This window comes from Vulpes vulpes, chromosome 8, assembly GCF_048418805.1.
Source record: "Vulpes vulpes isolate BD-2025 chromosome 8, VulVul3, whole genome shotgun sequence".
In the NCBI taxonomy this organism is placed as follows: domain Eukaryota; kingdom Metazoa; phylum Chordata; class Mammalia; order Carnivora; family Canidae; genus Vulpes; species Vulpes vulpes.
Genome location: NC_132787.1, coordinates 85,773,327 through 85,790,058, shown reverse-complemented (window position 1 = coordinate 85,790,058; position 16,732 = coordinate 85,773,327). Strand labels below are relative to the sequence as shown.

The 16,732-nt window shown below is 37.9% G+C and overlaps 1 protein-coding gene across 1 annotated transcript in view; it reads left to right on the top strand.

Annotated features, from left to right (window-relative positions):
- Positions 1-16,732, top strand: part of TTC27 (tetratricopeptide repeat domain 27) — a 174,324-nt gene that overhangs the window by 97,047 nt on the left and 60,545 nt on the right. Inside the window, exons 11-12 of the mRNA XM_026016000.2 lie at positions 3,724-3,819; positions 8,251-8,373. Of these exons, the coding sequence (XP_025871785.1) occupies positions 3,724-3,819; positions 8,251-8,373 (219 nt within the window). The remainder of the gene's footprint in view (positions 1-3,723; positions 3,820-8,250; positions 8,374-16,732) is intronic.

The following is a 16,732-nucleotide window of genomic DNA, read 5'->3' as shown; positions in this document are numbered from 1 at the left end:
CCTATTCCATAGAAATATCTCCTGATCTGTGGTACTATGGTTCCAGGAAGGTTTGAGTGTGATTTTTGCATGAGTTAGGGAATCCATATGCACAAGTAGATTTTCTCAAAGGATGCTTTGAGGTGGCATTTGGGGAGAAAATGACGTTAAAAGGGAGGCTTAAAACTTGATAACAGTGTTATATCATAACAGTGTATGCATCATGAAGCCATCATTGGTGTGCCCCACCAGTTATACCTGGATTTTCTGTGACTTGACTCTGCCCCACCTCTGGACCAAGCCCTAGACTATTCCTCACTCTACTCATCGTCTTTCCCATTCATCCCCATCTCTTCTGTGACCCTCCTGGAGAATACTGTCTTGCTTTCAGTTCTCAATGATTCAATTCTTAATGGTTTAGGGTATATTTGCTAAACATTACCCTAAACATTTTTGGCATTACCATCATTCCTTAAAGACCACCTGCTCATACCAATTTTAACTTACCGCCAAGTGTCTATGACTTGCTGGTGTGAAAATCATGAATTTCAAAACTGGAAAGAGAAAATGGTGCAAGGGTAGAACACTGTGTTAGATACCATTTACCTACATTTCTGGGAGTATGTGAAAGCTTGCAAAGGGCCAGTTTCTCCTGGAGTGCACTGTTCATGTCTGTGTTCATGCACATAGATATACACAGTATTAATCGAGGCCCCTCTTTTCCTTTTGTTCCATCACCTGGTACTGAACATCCTACCATTGTCTTCCAAACTTCTGGGCACGTGGTTTACCTCTAAGAAAACTTGTGTTCAGCTGATGGTGCTTATTACTAACCAACAGACCTCCTCAGATGCTTGAAATGAAACTAAATACTCTTGATAAAGCCATATAACCATCGAATTTTGGAATTGCAAAGATCATTTCACAGATGAATACCATTGTGGTTTAATGACTTGCTTGTTGGAGATAAACCTTGAACAGAACCCAGGTCACTTTTCACTTACAGCATGGCTTTTCCTGTAAAACATGTGAGTTTATTTGTATACAATAGAATTATTTACCATGCCTATAAGAGACTCTAGTTTGTTTGAATATAATGGAATTATTTCAGAATGAGTTATTGAAATAAATCTTGCTCTGAAAAATCTAGAGATGTACTGTAAATAATATCCCTGTATTTGTAATAAATTAGCAAATAGGAAAGAGTACTTTGAACTCAGTAGAGGAAAAAGGCAACAGCACACCGTCATCCCTTTTTTTTAATATTAATTTAATATTCTTAACTTTATGGGTAGATAAATCTTATTTAGGTGGCTGTCATGCTTAAAGTAGGAAGAAATATATATTCTGTGCAGGAGTAGAAAATAGGTTAGGATTCTGGTCATAATCGTTACACATGACCTAATCAAGTTCTTATCAAGTATGGCTGAACTTGTACAGGGACTTATTCATGGTATCCAGCTCAAATAAGTGTTGGTTTTCTGATCTCTCTTCTGTGGTTTTGTGATTTTGGGTAGTATCTGAGAATATCAGAGGTATATAGATACTCTGAGATCATCAGATCATTAATATATTAGGAAATTTTTACTGAGCATTTGATATATTTTAGCTAGAAGCAGTACCTATAGTAAGCAACATGAGTCTTTTTTTGAAAATAAAGTATTTTAGGGACGCCTGGGTGGCTCAGCAGTTGAGTGTCTGCCTTTGGCTCAGGGTGTGATCCTGGGATAGAGTCCTGCATTGGGCTCCCTATGGGGAGCCTGCTTCTCTCTCTGCCTCTGTCTCTACCTCTCTCTCTCTGTGTGTCTCTCATGAATAAATAAATCTTAAAAAAAAAAAAAGAAAGAAAAAGTGTTTTGCATGTAATTAGGACTTCATAAAAGTATATATTGTGATGTTGATTTTGGCTTTTATTATTATTATTATTAAATAGGCAGCGGTTATTTTTTTTTCCTAAAGAAAGAAAAAAACTGATAAAAGGAAAAATTTGTCCCCTTTTGATGAATTAATTCAGTGAACCTTTTATTTATGTATTGTAACCATATGTATTCAGCCAGAAGTTTTTCTTCTCTCCCTCCTACAACTAAACAGCTTTGGGCAGAAGCATGCAACCTTTTTGCTATTAAGTTTCTCTGAAGTAAGGCCAGAAAGCTTTAAAAATATTTTGACCAAGATGGTTTAGGAGTCTGGTTATGTCTCAGTTTGTTCTGATGGACTTGATTGAATAACATCTTGGATTGTCAAAGAAGTGATGTAATGAGTATTTTCTCATTCTACAGGATATTCTTAGGCTAACAAATGTATCTCCCACCTAGTAAAATATAGAAACCCTCCAATTTAGGAGCAGTTTTCCTGCTTAGAAACTGATCTCCTTGTCTTGGGTTTGTACTGGGATGTGTTAGACTGTCACTGTTTTCTTTCTTCTGAGGAAGTTAGACTTGCTATCTCTTACTGTTTTTTGAGGTTTTCAATTTTACAAATTCATTTCATAAAAATTTGAAACTATTTCAAACATACAGAAAAGTTTTAAGTACAGTGCAACTAAAGTACTTTTTTGTATCTAAAGCATTGGAAAGTAAGTTGCCACTATTGTACTTCCTCCTCCTCCAATACAAGGACATTCTCCTTCATGTCCACAATATATGCATTGACATCAGAAAATTTTTTTAAGATTTTATTTTAATTTTAAAAACTATTGTCTTGGTAAGTTTTAATTTAATGTATATTTAATTTAATGTACATGTTTAGGGATCCCTGGGTGGCGCAGCGGTTTGGCGCCTGCCTTTGGCCCAGGGCGCGATCCTGGAGACCCGGGATCGAATCCCACGTCGGGCTCCCGGTGCATGGAGCCTGCTTCTCCCTCTACCTGTGTCTCTGCCTCTCTCTCTCTCTCTCTGTGTGACTATCATAAATAAATAAAAAATAAAAAAAAATAATGTACATGTTTATATAAATGTTGGTTAATTTTATTTTTTTTTAAGATTTATTTATTTTTTCATGAGAGAGAGAGAGAGGCAGAGACATAGACAGAGGGAGAAGCAGGCTCCCCAGAGGGAGCCCGATGCGGGACTCGATCCAGGGTCCCAGAATCACACCTGAGCCAAAGGCAGATGCTCAACCGTTGAGCCACCCAGACGTCCCAATGTTGGTTAATTTTAAAGTTTATTAAATGTTTGAAGAAATTCAAGAAAAAATTCACCCATTTCATCACCTTATCAAAATAACTTGTTGGGGTGCCTGGGTGGCTCAGTCAGTTAAATGTCTATCTTCAGCTCAGGTCAGGATCCAGGACCTGGGATCAAGCTCAATGTCAGGCTCCCTGGTCATCGGGGAGTCTGCTGCTTCTCCCTCTGACCCTTCCCTGCTTGTGTTCTCTCTCTCAAATGAGTAAATTAAAAAAAAGTTTTTTTTAAAGTGACTTATGTTCTTTATTGTTTATATGTCCATTTGTATAACTTTTACAATAAGAATCTTGTTTATGGGGATCCCTGGGTGGCGCAGCAGTTTGGCGCCTGCCTTTGGCCCAGGGCGCGATCCTGGAGACCCGGGATCGAATCCCACATCAGGCTCCCGGTGCATGGAGTCTGCTTCTCCCTCCGCCTGTGTCTCTGCCTCTCTCTCTCTCTCTCTCTCTGTGACTATCATAAATAAATAAAAATTTAAAAAAAATTAAAAAAAAAGAATCTTGTTTATATTAACAAATTATTACACATATAGATTCTGATTATGATATGTCCTCTTAAGGCTCTTGCAGATCAATTTGAAGATAAGATGACCTCTGTATTGGAACGTCTGAAGATTTTCTATTGCTGTCAAGTACCCCCTCACTGGGCCATTCAGGTATTTTTATTGCTGTTTGTCATTGGGTATGGAAAATACTTTGCTTTTGAGAGATAAATATATTAGAAAAGAGTGATTTTTCCATTCATGTTTGAGTTTCCAAATATTTCAGTGAAAAGAATAAAATTACTTCAAATTGCTCTTTTGGTTAAAGTGATATTACACTTTTAAAACAGTTTTAAAAGAATATAAAATGAGATTAAATAGAATCCTTGAAATTAAGTAGTGGGAGAACCACAGAAGCTTTCATTTTCAAAATAAGTTTTTATATTTAAAGGCCCGTTAGGACCTTCTGCTAGAGAATGAACCTCTTAACAAAGTTATTTACAAAAATAAATTTTTTTTTTACAAAAATAATTTAAAGCATTTGTTTCTTGCTCTACATGGTGAGATATCCTTGACTACTTTTCTTTTTCTGAGATATGAGAATACCTAGTGTAGCTCCTAAAGCTCCATATTGGGATAGAGAGATTCTGGCCCCTGTGTATGGGTGTGATTCCCCTATTTTGTAGAATTTTTAGCACTTAAAGCAACTTAGGCATCTAGTCCAGTTTCTTAATATTACAGAGAATAAAACTGAGGCCCAATGCAATTAACTGTACTTTTCCAATGTTGATCACACAGCCGTTCCTCAAGTAGATCTCTGGTTTCCCAATTTTTAGTCTAGTTTCCCTCCTTTCCTTATCTCTTCATTGAGTTTTTATTATGCCCGATAATAATAATCACCTTTTACTACATACTTAATATGATGCATACATTTTGTTCTGCATTTTACACACATCTTACTTTATTGCAACAATTTTGTGAAATATCCCTGTTTTATAGGTGAGGAAGCTATGGCACTAAGAAGTTAAGTAGAGTCAAATGGTAACAGGCAGAAATTTCTAGATGATGTAGTAACTGTTGTCATCTTAGTTAGCTTCCTGTCCTCTCTTTTGTGGATTATGTACATAGGTAGTGATTTAGAATTATAGTTGCTAATCCACCAATTCAATGTCTCTGAATCTCCATTGTTAGATTTCTTCGAGTATGTCATACTTTTTAAAAAAATTTTTAAAAGATTTTTATTTATCTATTTGAGAGAGAGCAAGAGGAGGAACAGAGGGAGAAGCAGACTCCCCACTGAGCAGAGAGCTTGTTGCTGTGGGGTTCCATCCCTGGACCCTGGAATCATGACTTGAGCTAAGCCGAAGGCAGATGCTTAACTAACTGAGCCACCCAGATGCCTTGAGTTTGTCATATTCTTAAGCATGGGGTAGAGGATTTATTACACGTTGCAATTTACTTTATCTATTGAAGGAGTCTCAATATAACAGGCAAATAGCCTCATTACATTATCTTATCAAGAAGGTGTTAACAGCTGGAACTTTTGGGCATGTTTTTGACCCCGATCTGTGAAATTTGTTAAGTGCCTTGTCCTATGTGGTTTGCAGTGGATAAGCATCTCAGATTCTGAGCTACTGTTAGGACAAAACATGTATGTTGAGGGCATAGCTTTCAGTCTGTTTCTGAGCAGAAGTGTTAGGAAAATGAAATACTGTTCAAATAGAATTTAGGTGAAATGTTTATTTTATCTGCTTAGGAACCTGTGGATTTTAGGATCTTTAGGCAGTTAGATAAACATCCTCTTTCAATAACAAATTAAATCATTTTTTTTCATTATAGGGAGTGACCATATCTTTAGGTATTATCTTTAAAGATCAAAAAATAATAGTGTAGTTTATTTTAAAAAGAGAATCAGGTTTTGTTGCTAGCTAGCCATGACAGCTTAGATGCCATCACTTTACTTATCTATTAAATGGAAAGATTTAACTATTTACTGCATGAGCACTAAGATTTATTCCAGCTTCCATACACTGTGTTTGTTTTTTTAAAATATTTTGGCTTTAAATAGCCAAATTCCTCCAAATTCATGGCATACAGAAGAATTAGATCATTCTCTTTATTTTTTTAATATATTAGCTTATAACTTTAAGGTATATTTCCTTTTACTTATTTTGTCAACCTAGATTCTCTATATCCATTGGCTTCTTAACTCTTAAATATGTATTGAGTTTTGAAAGAGTAGTGAAATGATATTTATGGGAAAACAACACAGTTCTTGCTAATATGAAACTATGCCTAATTCATGAACTTCACCTACTTTTTTTTCTTTTTAAGTAAGTTCAATGCCCAGTGTAGGGCTTGAATTCATGACCCTGAGATCAAGAGTCACGTGCCGTGGGATCCCTGGGTGGCGCAGCGGTTTAGCGCCTGCCTTTGGCCCAGGCGAGATCCTGGAGACCCGGGATCGAATCCCACGTCGGGCTCCCGGTGCATGGAGCCTGCTTCTCCCTCTGCCTATGTCTCTGCCTCTCTCTCTCTCTCTCTCTCTCTGTGTGACTATCATAAATAAATAAATAAATTAAAAAAAAAAAAAAAAGAGTCACGTGCCGTTTAGAATGAGCCAGGCAAACAGTCTGAGCCTCACTTTTTAAAACCTTCCTAGTGTATTTTCCATTCCTAAAGAATGGACCACTTATAGACCATAATATATTTATTTTTAAAATATGTTTAACCTTCATGGACCTACGGACCTTACCACAATTTGCCCCCTTTTTTATCTGTGAAGGCTGGGAAATAAGTAAAGGTTTTTAGAATGTGGTTAAAATAAAGCTAAATAAACTTGAGTGAGAAAGACCCAGAGATACGTTCATGAATAAAGTATACCAGTACTAATGCATAGATTTATGCCATTTATGTTGACTCCTTAGAGTTTTTATATGTTTACTTTAGTTGAATTTAATTTTTTTTCCAGTTTGAGATATAACTGACATATACCATTGTGTTAGTTTTAGGTGTACAACATAATGATTTGATACATCTGTATATTGTGAAATGGCCACCACAGTGAGTTTAGTTAATATCCATTTCCTCATATAGTTACATTTTTTTTCTTATGATGAGAACTTTTAGGATCTCTTTTCTTAGCATCTTTCAAATATACAATACAGTATTATTAACTATAGTCAGCATGCTGGACGTTATATTCTTAAAACTTACACATAACTGAAGGTTTGTATTTTTTGACCACCTTCACCCATTTTCCTCACTAGGTCTGATCTCTGGCAGCTACCAGTCTGTTCTGTTTCTATGAATTTGATTTCTTGAGATTCCTCATATGAGACCATACTGTATTTGTTTTTCTCTCTCTGAAGTATTTCACTTAGCATAATGCCCACCAGGTCCATCTATGTTGTCACAGATGGCAAGATTTCATTCTTTTTTATGGCTTAGTACTATTCCATTCTCTGTGTGTATGTGCACATGTGTTTGTATATATGTCTACACATATTACAATTCCTTTATCCATTCATCCCCTGGTGAACACTTGGGCTACTTCCATGTCTCAGTTATTGTAAATAATGCTATAATGAACATGGGGGTGGAGATATTTTTTCAATTAAAATTTTTATTTTTAGTTTTTAGTAAATTCCCAGAAGTGGAACTGCTGGATCATATAGTTGTTCTGTTTTTAATTTTCTGAGGAACCTACATACTATACTGTTTTCCATGGTCACTGCACCAATTTACATTCCCATCAGCAGTGCATGTGAATTCCCTTTTTTCCACATCGCCGCCAACACTTATCTTTTTAAAAAAAATTTTTTTTTAAAGATTTTATTTATTTATTCATGCTCTCATGAATAGAGAGAGAGAGAGGTAGAGGCACAGGCAGAGGGAGAGGCAGGCTCCGTGCAGGGAGCCCAACATGGGACTTGGGTTTCCAGGATCACACCCTGGGCTGAAGGCAGCACTAAACTGCTGAGCCACCGGGGCGGCCCAATGCCTGTCTTTTTAATACCAGGCATTCTAACTAGAGTTTTGTTTTTTTTTTCCTAACTAGAGTTTTTGAAGTTGATTTATTGGATCTCAGCTTTAGAAATCAGAGATTGTCATGGAATCTCTAATACTGATTTTGCCTTTTAAGTTCTTCTGAGTTCTTAGGGAAAAGTTGGTAAATTGAGTGTTTTGAAAAGTTTATCTTGTGTTTTTTTTTTTAATATTTTATTTATTTATTCATAGAGAAAGAGAGAGAGAGAGGCAGAGACACAGGCAGAGGGAGAAGCAAGCATCATACAGAGAGCCTGACGTGGGACTTGATCCAGGGTCTCCAGGATCACGCCCTGGGCTGCAGGCGGCGCTAAACCACTGTGCCACCGGGGCTGCCCTTGTCTTGTTTTTTTAATTCCTTACCCCACCATAAAGAAACTTGCTAAAATAAAGGTAAAAATCGCATCATTGCAAATTTCTAATTGAGGTCAAGCTGTAGAAATGATGTATTTATTACAGTAGGCAGACCTTTATAATGGCAGGTTAGATGCATCCACAAGTGAAATAGGAATCTCTTTATATAAAGAAATGTTCAATATTTTAACTTGATTCTTCTAGCGCCAACTTGCAAGTTTTCTCTTTGAGCTGGGATGTACGAGTTCAGCCCTTCAAATATTTGAGAAGCTAGAAATGTGGGAAGATGTTGTCATTTGTTATGAGAGAGCTGGGCAGCATGGGAAGGTACGTAATACGAAGATGCTGTGTACTGATGAGAGCCTTTTGTTTTGGGGCATCTTTCTTACTTGCTTTGTTTTTTCTGAACCTGTCTTTGCTAGTAGTTCACTTAAATTCTTTTTCGTTTTTCCCCCCAGAAATCTTTTTGATGTTTTCTCTGATTTTTGTTGGGGCAAATAATATTATGTGTATACATGTGTATGTATGTATAAAAGAGAAAATTAATAATGAATGTGTTAAAGACTCTGTTGATCTCTTTCCTTTGCTAACTCTCCTCCTGAGGACAGCTTCAAAATGAAATATTAGGAATTATTTTAAGCATCACTGGGTTGCCTGATGATCAGAGTTTGTGGGGCTGAGGAGAGGTTCCCTAGGAGTGAGAAGAGCAGCTGGCTGGGCCTGTAGATGGAAATCCAAAGGGTGTGGCCCCCCACCCTCCTTTAGGGCAGAAGAGTTGTCAAGTGTGTAATGCACATTTAATTCCACCCTTAAATTGGCTCAGGAGGGAAAATGTTGCAATATTTATGTCTGTTATTAATTTATTGTTTTTTGCTCTCATAAATGAACAGAATTTTTAAAGAATAAGGAGTTCTGCATTGTGAATATCTGTTGAAACTGACACATTGAAGTCATGTTAATTTTGGATTAAATTTGTAAAAGACTGTTTCTTTCATAAGCATAGTATACAAGCAGAGTAAAACGCACATTTGGCTCTGGTATTTCTATAACCAACCTTTTGCTGTCACCCTAAAAAAAAGAAATAGCAGTACAAGTACATGTTTGTCTGTTTCTTAAATACCTTCCTTTTTTTTTTTTCCTTAAATACCTTCCTAAGTGTGTCTTATTTTAGATCAATAATAAAAGTCACATTCCTTTCACTAATCACTAATGGCAGTGGAGGTTTGAATTGTATTAGTGTAAGGAGAAACCAGCATGAGAATAAAATTTTACTGTAGAAGATTATAGAATTGTAATATTTTCATCCCAGGAAAGAACTCCATAATCATCTGTTCCAATTCCCTCCTTTTCAAAATAAGGAAAGGAGTCTCTAGTGATTTGCCTCAGGTCACAAAGCTGCTTATTGATTATTAGCTTGAGAGACCACATGGCCATTGGTCAAAGCAGAGCCTCTAGGCCTGGGCCATGGATTCATATGCTATCCTTGCCATGTGCTAGCTTTGTGGTATTGGGCAAGTTACCCACGCCCCCCTCCCCCACCATGATTCAGTTTCCGCATCTACAGACACTTAATCTACCTACTGTACAGATTTTCATGATGTAATGTATGCCAAGTAGATAGAATGGTCCTTTCCTCAAGTGTTCTGTGAGTGTTGGCTGCTATCACTACTGTGACTCTAAGACACATTTTTTTCGCTTTGAATTTGGGAGGTGTCTGACACTTGTTGGCATCTTCCAATTGCTGGCTGTCAGGTGGCCATCTAGAGATAGGTTGTCACTGCCTGTGCTTCTCCAAACTTAGTTATATCTAGTGTCATTATTTCAATAGAATTATGTACTAGTATCATTGCTACATGTGTTAGGTTTAATTACCATTTAGAAAATCTTCAAAAAAGATTTTATTATGAAACAAAAAAGTAATTGAACACACAGAAATGGACAGAAACAAAGTAGAGAGATGTAAATTTGGTATTCGTGAAGTCAACATTTGCCTTTAGGGAAATCATCACAACTTCATTTACTTTTCTTTAAAAATAGTGGCTCAGTGGTTTGGTGTCGCCTTCGATTCAGGGCGTGATCCTGGAGACCCCGATCGAGTCCCATGTCGGACTCTCTGCATGGAGCCTGCTTCTCCCTCTGCCTGTGTCTCTGCCTCTCTCTCTCTCTCTTTCTGTTTCTCATGAATAAATGAATAAAATCTTTAAACAAAACAAAAAACAACAAATGCTTTATGGGAGCCAAGAAAGGAGGACACTCCTAAGTAGATGAAGCTATATTTTGTATAGAAATGTATATTTAAAAAAAAAGGTTGCCATTTAAAATATCAAGCAGTTTATTGAAGGCAGGAAACATTGCCAGATTTTTCTGAATAGATTTTAAAAATATCAAAGCAACAAGAGGCTGATGATTCATTCAAGGCATTATGTCATCATTTAATTGAAAGCATTTTTTCTTTATTAGTTAAGAGTTAGTCTTATGATTGATGGTGTCCCAAATTTGATGAAATATAGTACTATGTTTCTTTGAGGACTTAAATATTTTTTTTAGTGTCTGTTGGCCTGGCATTATAGCAGGACTCAGCTGCTTAACAAAGAAATAATTGAGTGAATGAATATCTTGATTCAGTCTAATGCTTTCCTTTCCCATTGTGTCATTCTTCACAATGCTAGTCCTATACATTGGTCACTAAATAAATGAACTGTATATAAAATTACAGTAGTTTTGGAAATAGTGATTATTGAAATAATCAAGATGTTGGATCACAAGCTCCCAAGCATGTTTTAAAATACTAAGTTTATGTAATTATTTTTAGAAAGTGTGGAAAGCAGAGACTTTCTCTGATTGCAGAAGAAAAAGATAAGAAATCTATACCTTTCAGAGAACAAATTTGACTCTGTCCTCCAAAGTAGTTGTAGTATTGTTTTTATAATTGGTACATGACCTTGTAAACGTTGTTTTATGGTAGTGATAAATTCCTGCATTCCTAATTATTCTAGAAAATGTTCGTATCTTAATTCTTAGAAATGTATGGTCATTTACGTTGTCTTAAAGTCTTTTGTGAGTTTCAGCCAAACATCCCCCCAATTTTTTATGTTAAAGGTTGATTTAGCATTTCCTTTGTCACATAAAAGACTTCTTTTACCTGCTATTCTTAGGCTGTATTTGCAGATCAGTTTAACCATAGACCCTAAAAAGTTTTGCTTTGAGCTGGAAGCAAATGTTTTATTTCTAAAACAGCTGAGATTCTTTTACTATTTGGTCATATGCCAGTAGTTGTCACCACATTCGATTTAACTAGAAGTTTGTGAAATTTTAATCCGTGCATTTAGTGCTTAATGGCATAATTTATTTTTAAAAGGTAAATTCGAGTAAGTATCTAATTCTAATTATTGTGTGCTGGTGCTTGCACCCTATTATTGTAGGGTCTCAGACTTTCTAATTTAGACACTACTTAAAGAAATTCTCATTATTTAATGACCATTGGCAAAATAGCTTAATTTTTCTTGACCTTGGGATCAGAACTGGTTCTCATCTGTTAGCATTTAGTTTTTAAAAGTTATCTGGCACGCTTGTAACAGTTTCCCCCAAGCCTATGGACAAATTCTTATTTTGGTGCACAAATTTGGTCCCTAAATGAAAAGTAAAGATTGAGCTGGTACAAGCTGCCTGCAGAAAGTAGGCATAAAGGAGTAGAATGGGAATGGTTAGAACCTCTCTTTTTTTTTCCCTTGTTCCTAGCAGACAAGATTTACCTGAGATTACACAGCCTCATCTTTTATTTTGCCGTATTTGCAGATCATTATAGCCATAGGCTCTTCAAAAGTTTTCCTTTAATTTACAAGTAAATGTTTTATTTCTAAAACAGCTGAGATTCTTCTAGCAGTTGGTTTGGGTTTTTTAGGGGGTGAGGTGAAGGTTTCTTTCCTTTTTTTAAAAAAGATTTGTTTATTTCAGACAAAGCGGGTGCAAGTTGGGGGGAGGGGCCAAGGGAGAGGTGGGGAGAGAGAATCCTCAAACTGACTTCCTGATGAGCTTGAAGCCCTCCTCAGAGCTCAATCCCAGGAACCCTAGATCACGACCTGAGTCAGACATTCCACCAATTGAGCCACCTAGGGTCCCCAAGAAAGGTTTCTTCTAAAATAGTTTCTTTATATGATGTAAAAGATTTCTCAAACTCTTTTCCCACATTGCAAACAGAGTGCATCTTCCTGAAAAGAAATCTGATCAGATCATTCCCACTCTTCAGTAACTTCCCCTTTGTCTCCAGGATTAAGTAGGAGCTCTTCAGCAGGTATGGTTTACAGACTACTTCATATTACTCCTGCTGACTTGCTAACTGCATTATCCCCCTTCCTCTTTTATCTCTGCTCCATCCCCCTTTGTACTTGCTCATTGAGGTTGTGCTCAAAGTTCCACCAGGATGAAACTACTTTGTAATTTCTAGACTTTGCAACATTGTTTCACCTCAGGACCTTTGTATGTGCTATTGTCTTTTTATAACTTGTCCTCCTGCAGCTCACTCCTATTTTTTCTTCAGCTTTCTCCTTGGCAATTACTTTCCACAGTGACCCTTCTCTGCTACTTCCTTCCCAGATTTGGGGTGTTTCCTGTGCTCCTGTGGCCTCTAACATTACTCTCATATCCCATTTGCTGGTTTACTTCACTTGCGAAACTGTAAGCTATTTAGAACCAGACTTATGTTTATAGTATTCATAGAGGCCTCCCCAATATACCTATCATAGGCCTGGCACATGGTAAGGATTCAAAATATTTGATAAATGAATGACTTGTAGCCTTTTGTTATAAATAGTTATTACATTGAAGCAGATCTCCAAGTCAATACTCCCTTTGGACTTTATATGTGGAGAAAGAAACTTCTCCAACTCCTGTCATATATTCTCTCTCTAAAAACAGATTATGAGATCTCTCCCCTCCCATTTTAATCTAATAATCTCTTTAACAATGTACAAAGTATGAAGTATTTTTGATTAGCCTTAGTAAGTGACATATTTTGAAATCTGTACTTAGACTTTCCTTTTCTTTTAAACCCATACTCCTTTCTCCATACCTGCCTCTCAGTGGGGTTACTGTTAATCCCATGGAAATTAGATGTTTGAGGCGTGCCTAGGTGGCACAGTCATTTGAGCTGTGGACTCTGGGTTTCAGCTCAGGTTGTGATCTCATGGCTGTTTTTTTTTTTTTTTTTTTTAAGATTTTTATATATTTATTCATAGAGACACACAGAGAGAGAGAGGCAGAGACACAGGCCCAGGGAGAAGCAGGCTCCATGCAGGGAGCCCGACGCGGGACTCGATCCTGGGCCTCCAGGATCACACCCCAGGTTGTAGGCGGTGCTAAACCGCTGCGCCACAGGGGCAGCCCTCTCATGGCTTTTAAGATCAAGCCCAGCATTAGGCTCCGTGCTCAGTATAGAGTCTCCTCCCCCTCCCTCTGCCTCTCCCACTTGTGCTCTCTCTCTCTCTCTCTCTCTAAAATAAGTAAATAAAATTTTTTTTAAAAAAGAAAGAAATTAGATGTTTAATTTATAAGCCAAAACTTGTTGCTGTGCCCACACGAATGAGAAAATTAGGCAAAATAATTGAATATACTATGTAACTTGGTAATGCAAATAGGAGATGAGCAGCTAATTAGATAACTAGGCCTGTTTTTAATTATTCTGTTTTATCTTGGACCTGGAGTATTTATGCTGGAAAGTTCCCTTTGGAAAATCAGGCCAAAGCATGGTGTTGTCACACACATAAATGTAAAAAGCAATTAGTGAGCGCTTGGCTCAGTGAGTGTGACTAGGACTAGGCACCACCACACCAGAAGAAGTCTCACTGAGGATGACCCACTGGGTTAGAATGAAGTGTCCTGCACTTTTCACCTCTCTGGCACTGTTCATAGGACAAGAATTTAGACCAAGAGCAAACTGCCTTTCTGCTGGGAGATGGGAGAGAGAATCTTAAGCAGGATCCACGCCCAGTGTGGGGCCGGATCTCAGGCCCTTAGCTGAAATCAAGAGTCAGATGCTTAACCCACTGAGCCATCCAGGCATCCCTCTTTTCCCCGTCTTTGAGAGCCAGCCTCTATCATAGTGAACATCAGAATCCCTTTTCACTCTGCTCCTGGGGAGAAGATTGGGATAAACTATGCCCAAAGTTGTTTGAGTTGGGTGCATACACTCACACTTAAAATATATTAGTGTGACCTTAAAATATTAGCTTGCCTATTTTCCATCCCCTTGGGACAATCCTCTAGCTGTTAAGCCCAACGCTGTTGTTTCTGTAGTCCTCAAAGACACTCTTTATAGTTAGTACCATATCTGAGTCTAGAGCTCATTTCCCCTCTTCATTCTTTGCCAGGACAGTTGCTGCTCTGCTAATTCACAGTCCCTCTGTACTGACTAGATGTCATGTCAGATGAGGGCCAGGGCACCCTTGTCACCCATTCTCATATTAATGCCTTTTGCTGATTCACAAAATCAAGGCAGAACACAGCCAACAAGGAATTTTGATAATTCCTCTGACTGGAAGATGGTTTTCCTGAACTGTTTTATCTCCCTTTTCACCAGAGATTGAACTTCGCTTTTACGCATATCCTTCATCAGATACGAGAAGCTCCAACGGGGCCATCGGTTTCATTTCTCAGTGTTTTAGTCTCAGCAAGCGTCGCTTCCTAGGTGTGACTACTTTGGTGATAAGGGCTATGAAATTCAGATTCTGTTGTATGACCTCTCTGCTCACTAGAACTAACTTGTTAGATATGTCCTAATTTAGTCATTCTCAGTATTGACGTCAGCCGGATCATGTTCCCTGAAGGAGTTCTCCCTGTGTTCCCACTGGGAAGAATCTTTTATGTCTTCATTTAGAATCTGAAGACCCTTAGAAAAAGCCCTTTGTGACTTTAGTGTGAGTTTCAGTTGAATTTTTCCAACATTTATAGAATACCTGTTGGGTGCTGGTATACCAAAGAGGAGTGAGAGACAGAACTTACTTCCAAGGAGCTTATAGTCTGATAGTACAGATGCACACGAGTAGAATATTTTCGTATAATAGAGCAGGTGCTAAGGTTATATACAGATTCCAAATTCTCCTTAGCCATCATATTGAGAGCTAAATATTTCTCCCTCTGCTTTCTCTAAAGCAGTAATCTACTTAGTTTGTATCTTATACACACTTCTCTGAGATCTCTAGGATCTCCTCCTATGATTTTACACACTTTCATAAGAAAAAAGAAAAAGAACCCAACACCTGATGTTTGGTTGAAATTAGCCAATGTGGAAAAACTTAACTATAACTTTGTAATAATCAGGTATTTTCCCCTTTGATCTCTCTCCTGTCCTCCTGGCTGAGTTACATAATCACTTACTCAGCTGTTGACAACAGCAGTTCTTCTGTTGGAAAAACTGTACACAGTTGACCAACGTGATTTTTAATGTTCCTAGAAGCTGTTTCTGTTCACTTCCTTCTTGCTAGTAGTGATACCTCAACCATCTCACTTTCTAATCTGGTTTCCCAAAAGAGGGAGTTGAGAAAGAACAGAAGCATTAGTTTAGGGCTTATAAAAAGCAAGGTACATTTCACATCTAGTTCTTATGGATGAGGTACAAAAGAAAGATAAGTGGGGATCCCTGGGTGGTGCAGCAGTTTAGCGCCTGCCTTTGGCCCAGGGCTTGATCCTGGAAACCCGGGATCGAATCCCACATCGGGCTCCCGGTGCGTGGAGCCTGCTTCTCCCTCTGCCTGTGTCTCTGCCTCTCTCTCTCTCTCTCTCTCTCTGTGACTATCATAAATTAAAAAAACAAAAAACAAAAGAAAGATAAGTGTTTGAACTGCCTTTCTGACTAAAGGCACCTGAGATCTTGCAGGGATGCTGGGCAAGAAAAAGCACAGTTGATGTCCACTGTAGGGTGGAGGTGTGTTTTTTTTTTTTTTTTTTTTAAGGTTTATTGATTTATTCATGGGAGACACAGAGGAAGAGATCACAGGTAGAGAGAGAAGCAGGCTCCTCACAGGGACCTGATATGGGACTCGATCCTGGATCCTGGGATCACGCCCTGAGCCAAAGGCAGACGCTCAATCCCTGAGCCACCCAGATGTCCCAGGGTGGAAGCTCAATAGTCTAAATTTGACATTACAAGAAGTATTTTGTTTGGCTTCTCTTAAAGAATCAAACAGTGTGGACACACTAGGCCAGACTCCCGCATTATTGCACTGACTGGCTGGAATTCAGCAGTGGCTCCTTTTATGGGCTCCCTCCTCAACCTGCTTCATTCATTCTCAATACTTGGCCAGAATCTCTGGGCATTTGAGTGTGAGACCCTTGCTCTAAGCAGTGCAGGTTACTAGTGCCAGGATCAGGATGTGGAGCCTTAGTTCTGCCATAACTGTAGCTTCTTCTTAAGCCTCAGCTGACATCATTTTTATACTGAGATTCACCATTTGTCATTATTGCCACAAAATTGTATTAAGAATAATAATTAGTTGTTTGCAGTTACAGAATAAAACAGATTGTTGGAACAACCTAGATATACGTATGTATATTTGGGTAGAGGAATAGTCTTTGGGGTTTGCAGCTGACAGGATTCTTTGCAAGCAGCCCAGTTTAATTGTAGCCAGTTGCCCATTTAAGTATGTCTTTTTGTGTTTGGGAATGTAGTTTTATTCTTTTCCTTTTTTTTCAA